General features: G+C 42.2%; 2 protein-coding genes across 12 annotated transcripts in view; both read left to right on the forward strand.

Annotated features, from left to right (window-relative positions):
• The window catches only part of LOC140204063 (probable G-protein coupled receptor 174), a 61,634-nt gene extending 42,446 nt beyond the window's left edge, over positions 1 to 19,188 (forward strand). For 3 of the 9 annotated variants that reach the window (XM_072270351.1, XM_072270346.1, XM_072270342.1), the window contains exon 2: positions 14,993 to 19,188. In XM_072270351.1, the coding sequence (XP_072126452.1) occupies positions 15,041 to 16,003 (963 nt within the window). In that variant the 5' untranslated portion in view covers positions 14,993 to 15,040 and the 3' untranslated portion in view covers positions 16,004 to 19,188. Of the gene's footprint in view, positions 1 to 3,588; positions 3,688 to 14,989 lie in introns of all 9 variants that reach the window. The other 6 variants (XM_072270350.1, XM_072270345.1, XM_072270341.1 and 3 more) reach the window with 3 other exon arrangements.
• Positions 1 to 20,479, forward strand: part of LOC140204064 (probable G-protein coupled receptor 174) — a 316,875-nt gene that overhangs the window by 42,462 nt on the left and 253,934 nt on the right. The window lies entirely within an intron of this gene.

Genomic DNA, 20,479 nt, shown 5'->3' on the forward strand with positions numbered 1-20,479 from the left:
GATGAAAGGTGACCTGATAGAGCTGTAGAAGATGATGAGAGGCATTGATCGTGAAACTGTAGAAAGGGTACGCAGGAGATTTACAAGGATGTTGCCTGGATTGAGGAGCATGCCTTATGAGAATAGGTTGAGTGAACTCAGCCTTTTCTCCTTGGAGTGGCAGAGGATGAGAGGTGACCTGATAGAGGTGTATAAGATGATGAGAGGCATTGATCATGTGGATAGTCAGAGGCTTTTTCCCAGGGCTGAAATGGCTAGCATGAGAGAGCACAGTTTTAATGTGCTTGGGCGTAGGTACAGAGGAGATGTCAGGGAGAGTGGTGAGCGCGTGGAATGGGCTGCCGACGACGGTGTTGGAGGTGGATACGATAGAGTTTTTTAAGAGACTCCTGGACAGGTACATGGAGCTCAGAAAAACAGAGGAGACCGTAGGTAGTTCTAAAGTAAGAACATGTTTGGCACAGCTTTGTAGGCCAAAGGGCCCATATTGTGCTGTAGTTTTTCTATGTTTCTATTATCACCTGATTACTCTGACAACAAATAATAGACGTAAAGCCAAGGAGCATTGCAGCATACAGACAGGTCCTTTAGCCTATTAGTCCATGTTGAATTGTTATACTTCCATCAAGCCTCACCTGGACCTTTGCCCTCCATACTCCTCCAGTTGGTGTCTTTATCCAAACTTCTCTTCAATATTGAAATCAAACCTGCATCCGCCATTTCCGCTGGCAGTCCATTCCCCGCTCAATGCTCCCCCTCAGGTTCCCCTTTGAATGGATCACCGTTTACCCTCAACTTGTGACCTCTAGTTCTAGTTTCACCAAACTTCAGTGGAAAAAGCCTGTTTGCATTAACCCCAGACCTCCCCTCATTCTCATAAACTCCAGGGCGTAAAGTCCTATCTATTCAATATTATCCTATTACTCAGGCACTCAAAGTCCTGGCAACATCCTTATCAGTTTTCTCTGTACCCTTTTAATCTTATTGGTATCTTGCCTGCAGGTAGGTGAGCAGAATTGTACATACTTACTCCAAATCTGGTCTTACCACATCTTATACAACTTCAGTATACCTTCCCAACTCCAGTGCACTGATCAGTACTCAGTGCACTGATTTACAAAGGCAATTGTGCCAAAGATCCCTTTACAATCCTATCTACCTATGATGCAATTTCCAAGGAATTATACATCTGTACTCCCAGATCACTTTGTTCTTCTGAGTTCCTCTATGCTCACTGTGTAAGTTTTACTCTAATTAGTTCTTGCAAAGTGCAGCACCTCACACATGTCTGCATTAAATTCCATCTCCCATTTTTTTTAGCCCATTCTCCCAGTTGGTCCGGATCACACTGCAAGGTTTTGTAGCCTCTCTTGCATCTACACACTAATCTTGGTGTCATCCACAAATCTGCTGATCTGGTTTGCCACATTAATGTCCAGTTTACTGATATAGATGACAAACAATGAATCCATTACCAACCTATGCAGAAGACCCTTAATCAGAACATCCACCCCCATCAGAAAGGCAGCCATCTACTACCATTCTCTGCCGCCTTTTGTGAAGCTAATGTCTAATCCAATTTACCACCTCGTCCTTTTTGACCAGGACTTTGGACAAATAGTTTTCTGTCTTGCAAGAACAACTAAATTTAATTGGCTATAAAGTACTTTTGGATGACCTAAGGTCATGGGATGTCAAAACAATGTAAGTCTTTCATTACATTTCAGAATGCCCTTATAAATATTGAAGTAGCCACAAATGCCCCTGTTGATGGAATGTACTCCTATCAATGGGATGTACTGCAAATGCTGAAATAGAACCATAGAACCATAGAAACTACAGCACAGAAACAGGCCCTTTGGCCCTTCTTGGCTGTGCCAAACCATTTTCTGCCTAGTCCCACTGACTTGCACACGGACCATATCCCTCCATACACCTCCCATCCATGTATCTGTCCAACTTATTCTTAAATGTTAAAAAAGAACCCGCATTTACCACCTCGTCTGGCAGCTCATTCCATACTCCCACCACTCTCTGTGTGAAGAAGCCCCCCCTAATGTTTCCTTTAAACTTTCCCCCCCTCACCCTTAACCCATGTCCTCTGGTTTTTTTCTCCCCTTGCCTCAGTGGAAAAAGCTTGCTTGCATTCACTCTATTTATACCCATCATAATTTTATATACCTCTATCAAATCTCCCCTCATTCTTCTACGCTCCAGGGAATAAAGTCCTAACCTATTCAACCTTTCTCTGTAACTGAGTTTCTCAAGTCCCGGCAACATCCTTGTAAACCTTCTCTGCACTCTTTCAACCTTATTTATATCCTTCCTGTAATCTGGTGACCAAAACTGAACACAATACTCCAGATTCGGCCTCACCAATGCCTTATACAACCTCATCATAACATTCCAGCTCTTATACTCAATACTTCAATTAATAAAGGCCAATGTACCAAAAGCTCTCTTTAGGACCCTATCTACCTGCGACGACACTTTTAGGGAGTTTTGTATCTGTATTTCCAGATCCCTCTGTTCCACTGCACTCCTCAGTGCCTTACCATTAACCCTGTATGTTCTACATTGGTTTGTCCTTCCAACGTGCAATACCTCACACTTGTCAGTATTAAACTCCATCTGCCATTTTTCAGCCCATTTTTCCAGCTGGTCCAAGTCCCTCTGCAGGCTCTGAAAACCTTCCTCACTGTCTACTACACCTCCAATCTTTGTATAATCAGCAAACTTGCTGATCCAATTTACCACATTATCATCCAGATCATTGATATAGATGACAAATAACAATAGACCCAGCACTGATCCCTGTGGCACACCACTAGTCACAGGCCTCCACTCAGAGAAGCAATTCTCTACTACCACTCTTTGGCTTCTTCCATCGAGCCAATGTCTAATCCAATTTACCACCTCTCCATGTATACCTAGCGACTGAATTTTCCTAACTAACCTCCCATGCGGGACCTTGTCAAAGGCCTTACTGAAGTCCATGTAGACAATAATAGGAGGGTTACTGGGCAAGTGTGAATAGGTGTTGGTTCTGTTATGAAAAATGGACCACAGAAAGACGTGATCATGTACAGAGAGCTTGTACCATGTATTTGGAATCGGAATCATACAGAATTTGAAGTAAAATATTGAATGGCTTTTACAAATGTGGCCATTTTAAATCTCGTCTAGCTTTTTGTTTAAGAAGACTCACTGTTGGAACTGAGATCATAGTTTAGTGACTAATTTCCCTGTATTTAGTATGTAATATTTAACTGCACTGCAGTTCTATTGTGTGATAATAATAAACAATGAAACAATTCCACAGTGAGATGATGTCGTAGGACAGGAAGGGTCTGCGTTGTTTCGAGCTGGCATGGCCAGATCGATTGTTTGTTGGAGATTTTCACTCCAGGTTGAAGATCCTCAGTTCTCATTGGAGGGTATTAGAGAACCAGGAACGTAGAACTAATTAACTCAACAGGACTGATCAACAGGGAGACTGATTTGGCTGCAGGGCAACAACAGATGCAGAAAAGATAACAAACAAAATCCAAATCTGAGTTTCTTTCTGCTTTATTTTTGCTTTTGCAGATGCCACTAACGTGCTCACAAACAACTGCAGCTGCACAAGTTGCAGAAGTCCGTTGTTAGATGAGATCTCTGCAGGTTGAGTGTTGATGACGCAGAAGGGTGGGTATCTAAACAACAACCAGAATGCACGGTTAAGCATTTGGGTAAACATGAGCAAAATTGTATCCTGTGCAATGTGATCAAGCATAAAAAGGATTTACAAATAACGAAATGTGATGATTCACACCCTTTTGTCGATGTGGCTGAATTTGTCAATTGAGGGTCTTCATTTAAGTCCAGAACCAACACGCTATTTCTCTGCACAGTGATTGTGGTTTTATATATGAGATGCTTTGCACTGACAACCCAACAGTAGCAAGAAATCTCCACCAGTTTATGTGTACAGTAAAACTCCTAATAGGTGCTTGTGCTCCATTCTGAACTGAAATTAGATATTAAGCAAACATACTTATAGTTCACTTTTTCTGCATTTTACAAAATGGGGTAATGTATTTTGTAATGAGCTCAGTAGCAGGAAACAAGACCTGGTGTATTTCAGCTTGTCACAGTACCGGCCTCTGCCTTCAATGGAAAGCCTCCTCACATTCCTGACCATTGGTGTTCCTCATGGTCACTCTCGTCAGACCCGCTTTAGTTTCTGCTTTTTTTACCATATGTAATGGCCACAGCAGCAATGTTGGAAGCCAAAGAGTTGAATAGGATGAGTGCATCTGTGGAGCTGATGCAGGAAGTGACCACAAAGCTCTGGCTGCCTTGAGCATAGTCTGGTCCACTGTGGGCTGAGAAATTGGACAGTGAGGAAGGGGTGCACTTGTGGGGGCATCAAGCTTATGACAAGGTGCTAGATGGAAGTTCTTCAGAGGAGATTAGAGAAGAGAGTATTCGTTGTCCCCTTACCCACAATCCCACTCCCCTATCACATATACTTTCCTTAGCCCACTCTTATTCTGCTATTCACTTCCTTTCCAGTCCTGATGAAGGCCTCAGCCCAAGACACTACATATCTGCAGAGTAGTTGTGGCTTTATATGTGTGATGCTTCACTCTGCCAACCTAACAGCAGTTCCACTTCATAGATGCTGCCTGACATGTTGAATTAAGACCATGACATAGGAACAGATTAGAGTGTGGGAATCACACTAACTAACGCTATACTCTACAGTAGTGAATGGCAAGCCTGAAAATACCACTATTTCTTCAGTCCAAAGTTCTCATAATATGCCAAATACAGAAGTGTCTCATTGTTTTTCAACAACAATAACACTCCGAGAAAAGTCTAAGAGAATGGCGTGTTACCAAGGGATGAGGTGATTGCGTCTTCATTGTAATCAATTATGAGGCACAGAGTATAAAATACTGTAGGCTATTTCTTAAATTAAGCCTGTAATCCCTCAGCTGCCTCCTTTGCTATTAAGACCTCCCCCCCCAGCACTCCCATTATCTTTATTTTTCCCCTTAGAAACTCCCACCAGCCCCTGGTGGTGGTAGGGGTATATCATCCACTTTGGGAATCACTGGTTTGGATAAAGTGGACATGGGGATGTTGTTTCCTGTACTGAGGAAGCCTACAGCTTCAGAATACAAGTGAACTTGATTTTGTTTTGACAGAGAGTGGTGAATCTGTAGAATGCATTGCCAGGGATGTCTGTGGAAACCAAGTCATTGGGTATATATAAAGTGGAGGTTGATTAATAAAGGTGTCAGAGGTTGTGGGGAGCAGGCAGGAAAATGGAGATGAGCTAACTCAGCCATGATGGAGCAAATAGCCTAATTCTACTCCTTTGTCTTATGCTCTGTGTTAACTCATTACAGATACTCGCTACCTCTATGGAAAAAAAAAGTATATCTCACAGGTCTTTGTAAAATCTCTCCCATCTTGTATCTGTGTCCTCTAGATTTATGACAGGCCCCTCATGTTTTTCACAAAATTCTGAGGTCACCCTCCATTCTTCTGCACTCGAGGGAATACCAGCAACGACAGAGTCTCCCTGTAACTCAAATGCTCTGGACCAGGCAGCATCCTATAGTCTATACAGCTTGACAATGTCTCTCCTGCAAAAATGACCCAGTCGCATACAATCCTCCAACTGCTGACTCACCAATGACTCATTTTAACCAGTGTACTCCCAGTGGCCAGTTTATTAGGTACACCTGTACACCTGCTTGCTAATGCAAATATCTAATCAGCCAATTATGTTGCAGAAACTCAATGCACAAAAGCATGCAGAATTTGATCGAAGTGACTTTGACATGGAATGATTATTGGTGCCATATGAGTATCTTAGAAACTGCTGATCTCCAGAGATTTTTACACACAACAGTCTCTGGAGTAGTCACCGAGGGTACTACTCTCCTTCAAATACTTGATGCTTTGACTCACAAAGGCCAGCATACCAAATGCCTTCTTCCCCAACCTGTCTAATTGCATAGCCATTTTCAGCAAACTCTGTACTTGTACTGTTCCAGAACACTCACCGGTGCCTTGTCATTCACTGTATAAACCTTATCCTAGAATTAACTGACCAAAATACATCACGTTACACTTGTCCACATTGAAATCCACGTCTCCTAATTGATGAAGATCTCACTGCAAGTCATTGTAACCTGCTTCACAGTCAACAATTTAGTATCATCAGCAAGCTTGCTCATTAGGCTGTGTGTAATCATATTCATCTCTTTTACATAATTAATGAGAAACTCAAGATCCTAACACTGACCTGGGGCACCCACCAATCACAGGCCTCCAGTTAGAGAATCAAACTCTGCTTCTTATTGAAGAGTGATGTTAGAAGCAGAATAGATAGGCATATGAATGAAAGAAATAATGGAGGGCTCTGTGGGAGGGAAGGGTCTTGGAGTAGGTTAAAAAGTCAGCTCAACATTGGGCCAGATGGCCTGTTCTATGTTCTTACATTGAGCAAATTCTGAATCCTCCTCGATAGCTTCTCCTAAGTCCCATTGTATATAACCCCCCAGATCAGCCTGCCACTTGGAACCTTGTCAAAGCCTTATTAAAGTTCAGTATCCACTGCTGTGCAGTCATCTATTCCTTCGGTTACCTCTCCAAAAGATTCATCAGACGTGACCTGCCACACAAAACTGTGTTGACTATTCCTGATCAGGCCTTGACCATCCAAGTGATTGTAGATTTTGTCCCTCAGAATTCCCTCCAGTAACTTCCCTACACCTGACATCAGGCTCACTGGCATCAGGCTGTAGTTTCCCGGTCTTTCCTTGCTACCTTTCTTGAACAATGGTACAACATTAGCCCTCTTACAGTCTTTGGGAACTTACACAGTGGTTAATGATGAAGCAAGCATCAATAAAAGGGCCTTCACAATTATGTCGCTGGCCTCCCATAAACAGTCAATGGCCTGGTAGACATAGTCAGTAAATTATGCTGTATTTAGCACAGCCCATTACTATTGGAATAATTTGTGAGAATTTGTATTGATACACTGTGTCATCTGGTTCTTATTGAACATATGATCAGTCTCTGAGAGAGTGCTATCACTGATCGGCTGAAAAAAGATCTGTCAGGACAGGAAGCACTCAGAATTGACTCCACCAAAATTACTGTTTCACTGAAAATCGTTATCATGGCAAATTCAGTGAAGTGTCTGTGCACAAAATCTATACCATTTTATAAATGGTACAAAGCTGGATTCTAACCTTCAACACGGACCCAAGAGGCTTTAGTCTGGATTTCTTTAGTTTTTACTCCAAGGCCTTTTGTGTTATTCTTTAATGTTGCATCATGGCTGATTCTCTGAGCTTGCAAATTGCATTGTGGTCTTCCTTTTACGCATGATGTATGGACTCTTCCCTGGCCTGGATTGTTACTGATGGGAATGTCCAGTGTCAGTGATATCGAATTCTCTCTAAGCCCACATCAACTACCCAAGGGAGTGATATTTAGAATTAGTATTAAACCTATTGTTCTGGACAGTCTCAAGACGTGGTAACATTTTCAAATAAGGTTGCTGTGATTCACATTCTATGGGCCTATACTGCAGGTTAGAAGTTGATTTGAATCTGATTCCATGGTTATCACAGGGCTAACACTAGAAGCAGTGTTTCTTTTTACATATTCATCATTCTGACTTGGGAGTAGAGCACAATTTCTATAGCTACAACTGACATAAAACTTTGAAGCGTGATAATTATGCAATATACAAACGGTAGTTGGACTGTATATATGTGTATAATATATATGGAGGTGAAAGTTAATGCTGAGACATATGAAGTGACACACTTTGTCAGAAGATTTAGAAGAGAAATATAAATACTATGCTCCACTCTCCTACTTTGTCCCCTCCCTACTCAACTGAAACAAGAAACCGCAATGACACACTGAAGCTAAATTCAGCTAGACCTCTGTGCTGCTGACCTCAAAATTCTATCCACTCATTGCTCCTATTGCTCTTTATAATTAGGGCCAAAACTCTGAGATAGACCACACCAAGAGGTATAATACACATTATTATTTATTTTATCAATCTGCTGCAGTAAAGAGTAGCAGTAATTAAATGTTTTTAAATGTAATACTGCATGTTCACATTTTGTTAGAAACATCCAGTTTCTATGTCACGTGGTTTCAATACGTAGCTTGCTTCCTAGGCTGCTTCATTTAACTGTGTAGTTTCAGTGTGTAGTTCTGGACTTAATTCAAAAACACACTATCCAGTTGACAGAAAAGCTACAGATTATAGATATCCAAAATAAAGCAGAAAATGACTTAACAGCTCGGGCAGCATCTGAAGAGAAATAGTTATACTTAAGCGTGATGATCTTTTGCCAGAGCTGAGAAATTGTGAACGTCAAGTAAGTTTTAATCCATAAAAGAGAAAGAAGGGGAGAGAAACAAAGCCACAGTAAGTGTTGGGGTCAGTGTGCCCCTGGAATTCAACTCCTTTCTCCAAGAAACAAGGCTGTGCTGAGCTCAGGTTCCTGTGAAAGCAGATTATTAGTAAGTGCAGCTTGTCAACAAAACTGCAAATCTTTGGCTCATGACTGAGAGTAAACTAGTTGAGTAGTGATTAACTAGTTTGGAGTTGTCCTACTTTTTGTTGCCAGGATATAACTGAACAATTTTCAGGTTGTAAGAGCTTAGACTTTTCAATGGGTGTCTGTGCACAGAATCGAGTTGCATTTTCAGGAGCGCTGATAAATAGTCTGTTTTGCTCATTGCAGCTCAGCATTGTGTGAATCATTCAAAGGTTTTAAAGGTACATTTAATGCCAGAGTAATGTATACGATATGTATCCTGAAATACTTTTTCTTCACAACCATTCTCGAAAACAGAGGAGTTCCCCCAAAGAAGGAATGACAGTCAAATGCTAGAACCCCAAACCTCCACCCCACCAGCTCCCCCACCACGCGTAAGCAGCAGCAAAGCAACAATCCCCCTCCCCACCAGCAAAAAAAGTATCAGCAGCCCCCAACGAGCACTCAAGCGTACAGCAAAGCATCAATAAAGACACAGACTTGCAGTACCCAAAAGACCACTTGATCACCCGATAATTTGACATACCACAGGCTCTCTCTCTCCCTGATAAGGGAAAAAGGGGTGTCTCCATTTTACAGCGAGAAGGGAGACATAACAAACAACTCGCTGATTTATGACGTTAGAAGTCCATTGTGTCACTTTTTCTGAGCTCTGTGCCCAAAGAACTCGGGTCGCTGGGTACACAGCCAGCAGCCAGTTTGCTGCTTTTGATTTTCCGTCTCCCACGACACACCGATTCCTGCAGAGGCACCCACCCCCAGAACCACAAAATCCCAAAACCCTGAAGGCAAGGTAATCTTCTAGGCCGCGTCCTTGGTGCATTGAATGACAGCGACACAAATTAATCTGCAGATGCTGGGGTCAAAGCAACACTCACAACATGTTGGAAGAACTCAGCAGGTCGGGCAGCATCCGTGGAAAAGATCGGTCGACGTTTCGGGCCAGAACCCTTCATCAGGACTGTAGAAGGAAGGGGCAGAGGCCCTGTAAAGAAGGTGGGGGGAGGGTAGGAAGGAGAAGGCTGGTAGGTTCCAGGTGAAAAACCAGTAAGAGGAAAGATAAAGGGGTGAGGGAGGGGAGGCAGGGAGGTGATAGGCAGGAAAGGTGAAGAAAGAATAGGGGAAAACACAATGAGTAGTAGAAGGAGGTGGAACCATGAGGGAGGTGATAGGCAGCTGGGGGAGGGGGCAGAGTGAAATAGGGATAGGGGAAGGGAGGGGGAGGGAATTACCGGAAGTTGGAGAATTCTATGTTCATACCAAGGGGCTGGAGACTACCTAGACGGTATATGAGGTGTTGCTCCTCCAACCTGAGTTGAGCCTCATCATGGCAGTAGAGGAGGCCATGTATGGACATATCTGAATGAGAGTGGGAAGCAGAGTTGAAGTGGGTTTCTACTGGGAGATCCTGTCTGTTGTGGCGGACGGAGCAGAGGTGCTCGACAAAGCGGTCCCCCAGTCTGCGTCGGGTTTCACCGATGTAGAGGAGGCCGCACCCGGACCACTGGATTCAATAGATGACCCCAACAGACTCACAAGTGAAGTGTTGCCTCACTTGGAAGGACTGTTTGGGGCCCTGAATGGTGGCAAGAGAGGAGGTGTAGGGACAGGTGTAGCACTTGCAAATGACGGCCAGTTGTGAGACCCCGAGAGGGGGTCCCATTCCTGCAAAGAACCATAGTCAGTGTGTAACTCCAGGTCAGGGACTTCAAAAGAACCATGAAAGGGGAAAAAAAGAGATATTAAAGATAGAAGTAAAGCTGTTTCCAAAGATACAGGCAAAGGAGTTGTCGTTAGGCACCGTTGTCTCCTCCTAAGCTCCTCTTTCACCATCAACATTACCCAAGTTGATGCTATGTATTAAGTTTCTATCTTTGCTTTCCAGTTATAAAGCTTTGCAATCACCTGCATCAAATATCTTATGCCTATATTTGCAAATATTTCATTGACATCTCTGTAATTCCCTGGACACAAATACTTAACGCCAGTTTATGCTGTAGTCCCAAATACTGTTGGCTCTTAAAGCACATCCTTTAAAGACACTGCTCACTTTATCTGATTAATTAGTGGACACTCACTTCCTTCTAATCCACATATATGTTCATCCTGAAACATTTCCTGAAATATTTGATTATCTTACTTGGCACTTTAGCATGGTATTGGCTAGCTTGTGTTTAAAACAACAAATTTTATTGAGTGAGAAATGATTAAAAACATACCATTAATTCCAACAATACATTACTCTTGTAATCATAAAACTGAGCAGATAGGCAGGACTGGCAGCTCAGTGGTGTGGGGTACCAGAGGTGGAAGTAAAAGAGGAGGGAAATCTGTATCATTGATTAGGGAGAACACAAAAGCAGGTACTTAGAGTATCCAGAGGAAAGCTCCAGAAAGGCCATGAGGGTGGAACTTGGAAAACTGCCATTAAACCATTGGCTCCCAAATTGTCAGTAGAAATATGTGGAGGAACTATGTATAGAAATCAAAGATAAATTTTGGTAAATGGGGTCAGAACAGTGATTGGAATATTGATGAGGACTGCATTAGTGACAAGGAATTATATGAGACAGAGTTTGTTTAGTGTGTCCAGGGAAGTTTTCAGAAGTAGCATGGTTCTGAAGATCCAAATAGAAAGGGAGATACACTTGTCATCCTCTTAGAAAATAAGGTTGGACAAGTGACTGAAGTGTCAGTGGGCAGCACTTTAGGACCAGTGACTATGATTCCATTAGCTTCAACATGGTTATGGAAAATAAAAGAGGACTGGTCATCAAGGTAAGGTTCTAATTGTTGATGGCATTACACAGGAACTCTGATACGTTCATTGGGAGATGAGATGTGCAGGTAACAGGATACCTGACAAGCTGGATGCTTTCAAAAGTGAAATGCAGGGGGTTCAGAACTAAAATTTATCGTTGTCACCCTCTACCTCATTGGCATGTTAAGCATATTTCACCATCGTACTAAACCACATTTCCTTTTCCGGTTTCTGATGCATACTGTGTTGACAACGTGGCATTTGCAATGATTAACTTTCAGGTTTTAGAATCGTCTTATTTATACCGTTTTATTGAAAAAATTATTCAGTGTGCACATGTTGTTGTCACTGGGCAAAAAATTGCACAGTGCAAGATTTTTATGCACAGTGGTCTTTGCAGATCAGAGGGAGCATTGCTGGCAAGCTCCAACAACCCTGATCTGATTAAACCCTAACCTAATCATGGGACAATTTACAATGACCCAGTACGTCTTTGGATTGTGGGAGGGTGTACAGACTCCTTATGGAGAACACTGCGATTGAACCCCGAATTTTCATGGCACAAGCTGTAATAGGGCCGTGCTGACCGTGGTGCCTGTCGGAGGGAAGGGGAAGGATAAATCGGTATTAGGGATCCCTGATTGATGAGGAATACTGAAGACTGGCTCAAAGAAAAGAAGAACACTAATGTCAGAGATGAGCAGATATGGAGGTTCCCAGTTGAGCTAGACGATGACATACAAAAATGACTTAGTGGTAGTGGAGGTTTGATTTCTCAGTCTGGAGGCCGATGACCATTGTGTGCCACTGGAATGAGCGCTGGGTCCACAGTTGTTTGTCAGATAAAAATAACTGGATGAAATGTAGTTTGTAAGTTTTGCAAACTATACTGAAATTGGTGGTCGAGTAGACAGTGAAGAAGATTACCTTAGATTATAACATTGGTGAAGTGGGAAGAGGAATGACAGTAAAAATATAACTTGGAGAAATGCAAAGTGAGGCATTTTAGGAAGTTAAATCAGGGCAGAACATGCTGCCTGGACTGGATGACTTGAGTCATAAGCAGAGACTGAATATGCTATCTGTTTTTCCTAGAGCAAAGGAGGGTGACATGGTGAAGATGTAAATATGATATTATGAGAAGTAGAGATGGGGTAGGCAACTGAAGTTTGTTTTGCATGGTAGGGTAATCTTAAAATAGAGAGCATAGGGTTGTGAGCGGGAAAAAGGTTTAAAGGGGATCTGACAGGTAACATTTTTACAGAAATAGTTGTTGGTATCTGGAAAAGAAATGCCAAAGAAGGTGGTGGACGCAGAAATGGTAATGCTTTTAAGAAGCATTTGGACAGGTACTTGAGTCAACAGGGCAGGGTACATAACTAATGCAAGTGATGGAGTTAGTATAGAAAGGGCATGATTGTCAGCCTGGACATAACGGGCTGAAGGGCCTGTTTCTGTACTATATAATCTATTCTGTACAACGCCAATAATCCGTAACACAATACTGCAGAAATCCGGATGGTTTGCCATCTGACTCAGTAGATATTGTTTGCCGTTACAACCTTAGCAAGCACCAGAACCCCAGACCCTGTGCTTACTGGAACTCACTGAAATTCCACTTGCTGCACTTCCCAGTAGTTCATTACGGACCCCCCTCCCACGCTCCCATTTGGCTTGCCAGGTTCACCAGGACAAGAACTATTCACTATGTAACATCCAGACTAAAACAAATTGAAATTGTGTTCCGTTATTAATTGGCATCTCATCCAGACATTGGGTCCACCCATGCGAGCGGAGGGGATCAAATGCACCTGTGAGTTATTTGGAGATAATTTCACCAGGGACACTAAAGCCAGCATTCTCCTAATGCCTCATCATAGAAATCCTGCTAATATTCCAACATGAGCAAGTCTGCACATGCATTCACTTCCCTTCAGTATGCGTAGTCAAGTTATGGCTACTAAACTTACAATTTCAATCCCTAGTTGGTTTGGTCATATCCATGTCTCTGCTCAATGCTACAACATCTTTCTTCTGCTCCCAATCCCTTACAGTTTAGTCTTCATCTCAACCTCACCATTTCAAAACTGTCCTAAAATCACAGTCCATTTCTGTGCTGTGCTGCCCATGACAATGAGAAATGAGACATACGATTCTCAGTAAACCTTTTATCGCTTGAACTTCTCCAGCATATTCTACCCCAGACTCATCTCTGTGAACAATAGACTTGTGTGCATACTGGGATTTGGATGTCCTCCGCATTAGTGTTGATATACCACAATCTCAGCTGTCCATGCTGTCACCACGGAAATGACATTTTTTTGGCATCAGCACCACTTTACTGCATTCTCCCTCCCTCCCACCCAACAATTTCTAAAGCTTCCCCCCTCTCCCCCCCCCACCAACTGCTCCCTTTGAAACAGGATCTCCTTGGACATACTGTTTGAGTTATAGAGTTGTACTGCTTAGAAACAGGCCACTTCATCCAACCAAGATGCCCCATCCAAGCTAGGCCCATTCGCCAGTGTTTGCCCCATAATATCATAAACCTTTCCATGTACTTGTCCATATCCTTACAGAGTTGTTATTGTATCTGAACCAACCTATCTCTGGCAGCTCATTGTACATACTGCATACACCAACCTTTGTCTTTAAAAAAAATCCTCAAGCTCCGGTTGAATCTCTCCCCTCTCACCTCACACATGTAACCTTTAGTTCTTGACTACCCCTCTCACAGGAAAAAGACTGAGTGTGCTTACTCTATCTATGCTCCTTGTGATTTTACACACCTCAATAAGATTACACCTCTGTCTCATACACTTGAAAGAATAAAGTCCTAGCCTGCCTAATCTCTCCCTACAAATCAGTCCATAAGTCTCAGGAACATCCTTGTAAATCTGTGCTCTTTCTTGTTTCGTAACATATTTTCTATAAGTAAGGTGACAAAAATTGAACCTCAGCAGCATCCTGAACATCTGTACCATTACCCCCCAACTTTTATACTCAGTGTCTTGACTGATGAAGGACAGCATGTCAGAATTCTTGGTCACCACCCTGTGTACATGTGATTCCACTTTGGGTACAGCAAGGTCCCTCTGTTCTACAGCAATCCCCAGGGCCTCATCATTCACTGTGAAAGCCAAACATGGAATTAGCATTCCCAAGTGTAACACATCATACTTAGCTGAATTAAATTCCATTTGGCATTCCTCAGCACACTTAAGGTAATCGAGATTCCCCTGTAGTGTTTTGATAACATTCTTCGCTGTCTACTTTCCCACCGAGTTAGTGTCAGCTGCAAACTCACAAATCAGTCCTTGTGCATACTTGTCCAAACAACAATCGACCAGCAGTGACCCCCAGGGCAGACCACTCATCACCACACACCACTTTCCACTATCAAGCCAGTTGTGGATCCTATTAGTCATCTTCCCTGCATTCATAAGGTACAAATGAGATAGTTGGGACACATTCAAAGAATGGAAATATCTTGGAACAGGAGCTGAGGAAGACTAAGGAAACATTCACGAGGGCTACATATAGAAGGCATCACTCTACTCGGTAATTGACATGCAGTCATATTGTGTCAATGATGTTTATCAGACTGATTATATTTTAACCTTTTTTTTTCCAGCAGTTGATAAGGCATTTTTGTTGAAGACGGAAGAATTGACAAACAGCAAAGATGTCAGCGAACACAACCTCTCTCTGCGGAGAAGAAAACTGGAAGAACGAGCTGTTTCTTTATGCATTTTTTTATGGAATAATTGTCATTCCTGGGATCTTGGGTAACAGTGTGGCCTTGTGGGTCTTAAATGGGAACATCAGGAGGGAGAAGAAGGCAATAATATTCATGATGAACCTGGCCATAGCCGACTTGGCACATATGTTGACCTTGCCCTTGAGGGTCTTCTACTACATAACTCGCAGCTGGCCTTTTGGAAAATTTATGTGCTTATTCTGCTTTTATCTAAAGTTTGTCAACATGTATGCCAGCATCTTATTTTTAGTTTGCATCAGCGTTCAGCGCTGTGTTTTCTTAATCAGTCCTTTTAAGTACAGCACCTGGAAACGTAGGTACGATGTGGCCATCAGCATTACTGGTTGGGTAATTGTCATTGTGATGTGCCTACCATTCCCCATCATGCGGACCACCGAATCGTTCAACAGCTCACTCTGTTTTGTGGATCTTCCCACGAAGCAGATCATGCTGGGATCTTCCATATTCATGCTTACAGCAGCAGAATTACTGGGATTTTTAGGGCCTCTAATCATCATTGTTGTCTGCACTTGGAAAACTACAGAGTCTCTAAGGGTGAAGTCAACGCTGCCCAATAACCAAGGTGGAAAGAAGGCTTTAAAATTACTACTGATGTGTGCAGTGGTGTTCCTGGTTTGCTTTGCTCCCTATCACATACTCTTCCCGCTCAACCAGCTCAGAAAGATGAACTTCATCACGGATTGTTCGATGAGAATGAATATCGTGATTCTGCACTCATTGTCGTTGTGTTTGGCAAGCATGAATGCCTGTTTGGATCCAATCATCTATTACTTTGTCACAAATGAATTTCGCGAGCAGTTGTCACGCACAGGTAGCTTCCTTCTGCGAAGTCGCCACTGGAGCAGAGAAAGCACCACCAGTCGGTAATCTCTGATGATCTCAGATATTTCCATTTTAGAGCTCGGGGTCACCTCTCACTCTCTGTCCTGTCTCTGTGCAGAATGGCAGTAGACTTTTTAGAGATAGAAATCAATACAGTAGGCTGCCATGTGGAATGAATCATATTTTCCACCCTATGCAAGAAAGATTGCAGCAACTAGCTTTTCTTGCAAGTAGCACTTTAACAATTGGCAGAAAAAGTCTTCTTGTTTCCCTTAAGTACTTCATACTTCATATTCTCTCACTGTTAAGCTAAGATCAAGAATGCTTCTTCTGCATTCTTTACTTTAAGCTCAAAATGTAATGGTCACATCTGCCATGGAGTGTGGAAACACACACCTTACTCAGGTTAAAGCAACTGCTCACTCTGGCAGGGAACTTCTTGATAAAAGAGGCTAGAATAACAATTTCTAAAGGTCATTTTGGTGATATACTTTTCCAGTGTAATACTATGCACCAGCAGATTTTCAGCTACTATTAGAGTAGTTTACACTTAGTGCGAGTAGTTGCTGATATTGACAGGTGGCTATTCTGCAATACTTGAAATATGACATTCATTATCAGATATGAACTCTTATTTGCTATGTGTATAAGGTTAGATAGGTTGATAATTTGAGAGCTGCATGTCTCTTGCCACTGGTTTAGTGATTTGCTCTGGTTATTTTGCACTCAACGAATGAATTATGATGCAATCAATTAGATATTAATATTTCTGATATGCAAAAAGAGTATCAACTACAAGGAAGCCACCACAAAACAAAGTTTGCATTTTTTTCCATCATCTGCATCAGAAAATGATATTTTTGGCATGTTCCACTCTAGCCCAAAACTGAAAGAGCATGGGGGTGAAGGAAATTAACCTGCTACAGTCTCAATAGTTTCCTCACACGAGCCAGTGGGAAGCTGGAAACAGACAATGAAATACGTCATTTGCATCAATGACCAAAAAAGTATGTATATGTGCTGGGGGGCAGCCTGCAAGAATCACCAAACTTTGGCACCAACATAACATGCCCACAGTTTACTAGCCCGAACCGGTACGTCTTCGGCATGTGGAGGGATATTAGAGCATCCGGAGATTCCCATACAGTCCCAGGCAGAGCGTACAAACTCCTTAAAGACAGTGGCAGGAATTAAACTCCTATCCCTGATCATTAGCACTGTAAAGTGTTACACTTATTACTACATTACTGTGTTTATGTACCCTGCTGAATTTACAGTAATGTTTGGGTATTAGGCTGGTAAGTGTGTAACAGCCCATCTGGGCATTGGCAAAATATTCCACTGTTAATGGTGTTTTCTGGACTTCTGACTAGAGCTGGAATTGTTTCATTTAATGGTAAATCAATGTAGAACTGGATAGAATGTGTAGCACAGAAATAAAAATTTGTTTCCACTGAAGGAGAAGATACATGCCTATGTATTCTCCTTCCACATATTCCTTCTTACCTTCTAACACTCCCCCCACACATTTTCCACCACTTACTTTCACTATCAAGATGCAGCATTTCCCAAGAGTTACATTTTCCAATGGGGGGAAAGTTGATTTGTAAAATAAGATGTGGGAGGGTCAGGGAATCTAAGAGTACAAAATCCCCATTAGGTTACAGGCACATCTGCTGGTTTCCCTATAGCTAAACCATCAAGTAAGAGTGGGGAAGAAACAAGCAAGTAGACCATGACTGGAGCAGAATTAGGCCATTCGGCCATTGAGTCTGCTCTGCTATTCAATCACTCTCAAACACATTTTCCTGCCTTCTTCCCATAACCTTTGATGCCCTTACTAATCAAGCACCCCAACAACCTCTGCTTTAAATTACTTGGTCTCCACAGCCATCTTTGGTAATGAACTCCACATATTCACCACCTTCTACCTGAAGAAATTCCTTCTTATTCCTGTTCTAAAGGGACATGCTTCTTTTGGAGGCTGTGCCCACTGGTCCTAGATTCTCTTATTATTGGAAACATACTCTCCTCTTCCACCCTATCTAGGCCATTCAATATTTGGTAGGTTCCAATGAGATACCCCTTCACTTCTAATCTCTAGCAAGCACATGCCCAGAGGCATCAAATGCTCCTCATACCCTTAACCTTTTCATTCTTGTAAACCTCCTCTGTTTCCTATCCAATGGCAGCACATCGTGTTATAGATATGGGGTACGAAACTGCTCACGATACTCCAAATATGGTTTGAACTCAAATAAAGCCTCAGCACCCCAAGTAACCTGCTTTTATAACTTAATCTTCTCAAAATGAATTTCAGCATTGCATGTGCCTTCCTTACAATGAACTCAACCTACAAGTTAACCTTTGGAAAATCCTGCAATAGGTCTCCCAAGACCCTTTGCAACTCCAATTTCTGAATTCAATCCCCATTTAGATAAGTCTCTGCCTTTAATCAATCCACCGGAGTACATGACCATACACTTCTCTACACTATATTCCATCTTCCACTTCTTTGCCCATTCTCCCAATCTTTTCAAGTCCTTTTGCAGACTCCCTGCTTCCTCAACTACCTGCCCCTCCTCCTAAGTTTGTATTATCCACAAACTTGGCCACAAAGCTACCAATTCCATCATGTAGAACATTAACATATAATGTAAGAAGTAGGTGGGCCACAAAACTGTTTAGGTATCTATATTTACAATACTCTGAGCAGGTCAGTACTTTATTACTCCAGTAGTAAATGGATCAACATATAAACTTTAAGCACTTCAACCAGAGTGTTAAGGTGTGTTCTGGAGTTATGGAGTATAGAAAATATTAACTTCAACAGCAACCAGACCAGATCTGAATGTGGATTGTAGATTGAATTTAAAATGCAGCTCAGAACAATGGTCATCTTGGAGCTGCGGACTGTGGTCGACTGCAAACCAGGATACACCCCATTGGCCTGAACTGTCTGCATATGCATGAAGGCAGCTCAGAGACAGCGGTGATTAACATTCAATTTAGGGTGTCTGGAGTGTAGGTGTGAAGACCTAGGTGTTTGAAAATCATATATAACTCAACTGAAGCATTATGAATACATTGTAAATATAGAATTGTCCTGCTGTTACCTTTAATCTTTAGCATCTAAAAATGTCATGTAATGTTGAATCAGGGAGCCTCTCTCCAGAGTGACTCCAAACACTGTCAGCTTGTGTGTACTGAATAAATACTTTTATACTATCTGCTACATGTCTCTCCAGTGACTTTCGTTGACAGTCACAACACATAGGTGGGCAATACGACATGGATACAATCCCATAAAGAACCATCCACAAATAACGTGTGGCCAATATATAAAGATCTTATCTCCCTTAAGATAAAACAAAGAACAATACAACACAGGACCCACAATGTTCATAATGAACATGATGCCAAATTAAACTGATCCCATCTGCTTGGAGCTGGTCTATATCCCTCTATTCCCTGCCTGTTCAAGTAAATATTGCTGTTGCCCCTGCTTCTGCCACCTCCCTGCTTTTAAAGCACTCTCTGCTTTTATAAAAAAAAGGTCGTACATTTCCTTTCAGCTTATAAGACCATAAGACCATAAGACAAAGGAGCAGAAGTTGGCCATTCGGCCCATCGAGTCTGCTCCGCCATTTTATCATGAGCTGATCCATTCTCCCATTTAGTCCCACTCCCCCGCCTTTTCACCATAACCTTTGATGCCCTGGCTACTCAGATACCTATCAATCTCTGCCTTAAATACACCTAATGACTTGGCCTCCACTGCTGCCCCTGGCAACAAATTCCATGGATTCACCACCCTCTGACTAAAAAAATTTCTTCGCATTTCTGTTCTGAATGTGTGCCCTTCAGTCATTAAATCATGCCCTCTCATACTAGACTCCCCCATCATGGGAAACAACCTTGCCACATTCACTCTGTCCATGCCTTTCAACATTCGAAATGTTTCTATAAGGTCTCCCCTCATTCTTCGAAACTCCAAGGAATACAGTCCAAGAGCGAACAAACGTTCCTCATATGTTAACCCTCTCATTCCCGGAATCATTCTAGTGAATCTTCTCTGTACCCTCTCCAATGTCAGCACATCCTTTCTTAAATAAGGAGACCAAAAGATTATGAGAGAAAACTGGCAGGGAACATAGCAACTGACTGTAAAAGCTTTTATAGATATGTGAAAAGAAAAAGATTGGTTAAGACAAATGTAGGTCCCCTGCAGACAGAAACAGGTGAATTGATTATGGGGAGCAAGGACATGGCAGACCAATTGAATAATTACTTTGTTCTGTCTTCACTAAGGAGGACATAAATAATCTTCCGGAAATAGTAGGGGACAGAGGGTCCAGTGAGATGGAGGAACTGAGGGAAATACATGTTAGTAGGGAAGTGGTGTTAGGTAAATTGAAGGGATTAAAGGCAGATAAATCCCCAGGGCCAGATGGTCTGCATCCCAGAGTGCTTAAGGAAGTAGCCCAAGAAATAGTGGATGCATTAGTGATAATTTTTCAA

Source organism: Mobula birostris, chromosome 10 (genome assembly GCF_030028105.1).
Source record: "Mobula birostris isolate sMobBir1 chromosome 10, sMobBir1.hap1, whole genome shotgun sequence".
Lineage (NCBI taxonomy): Eukaryota > Metazoa > Chordata > Chondrichthyes > Myliobatiformes > Myliobatidae > Mobula > Mobula birostris.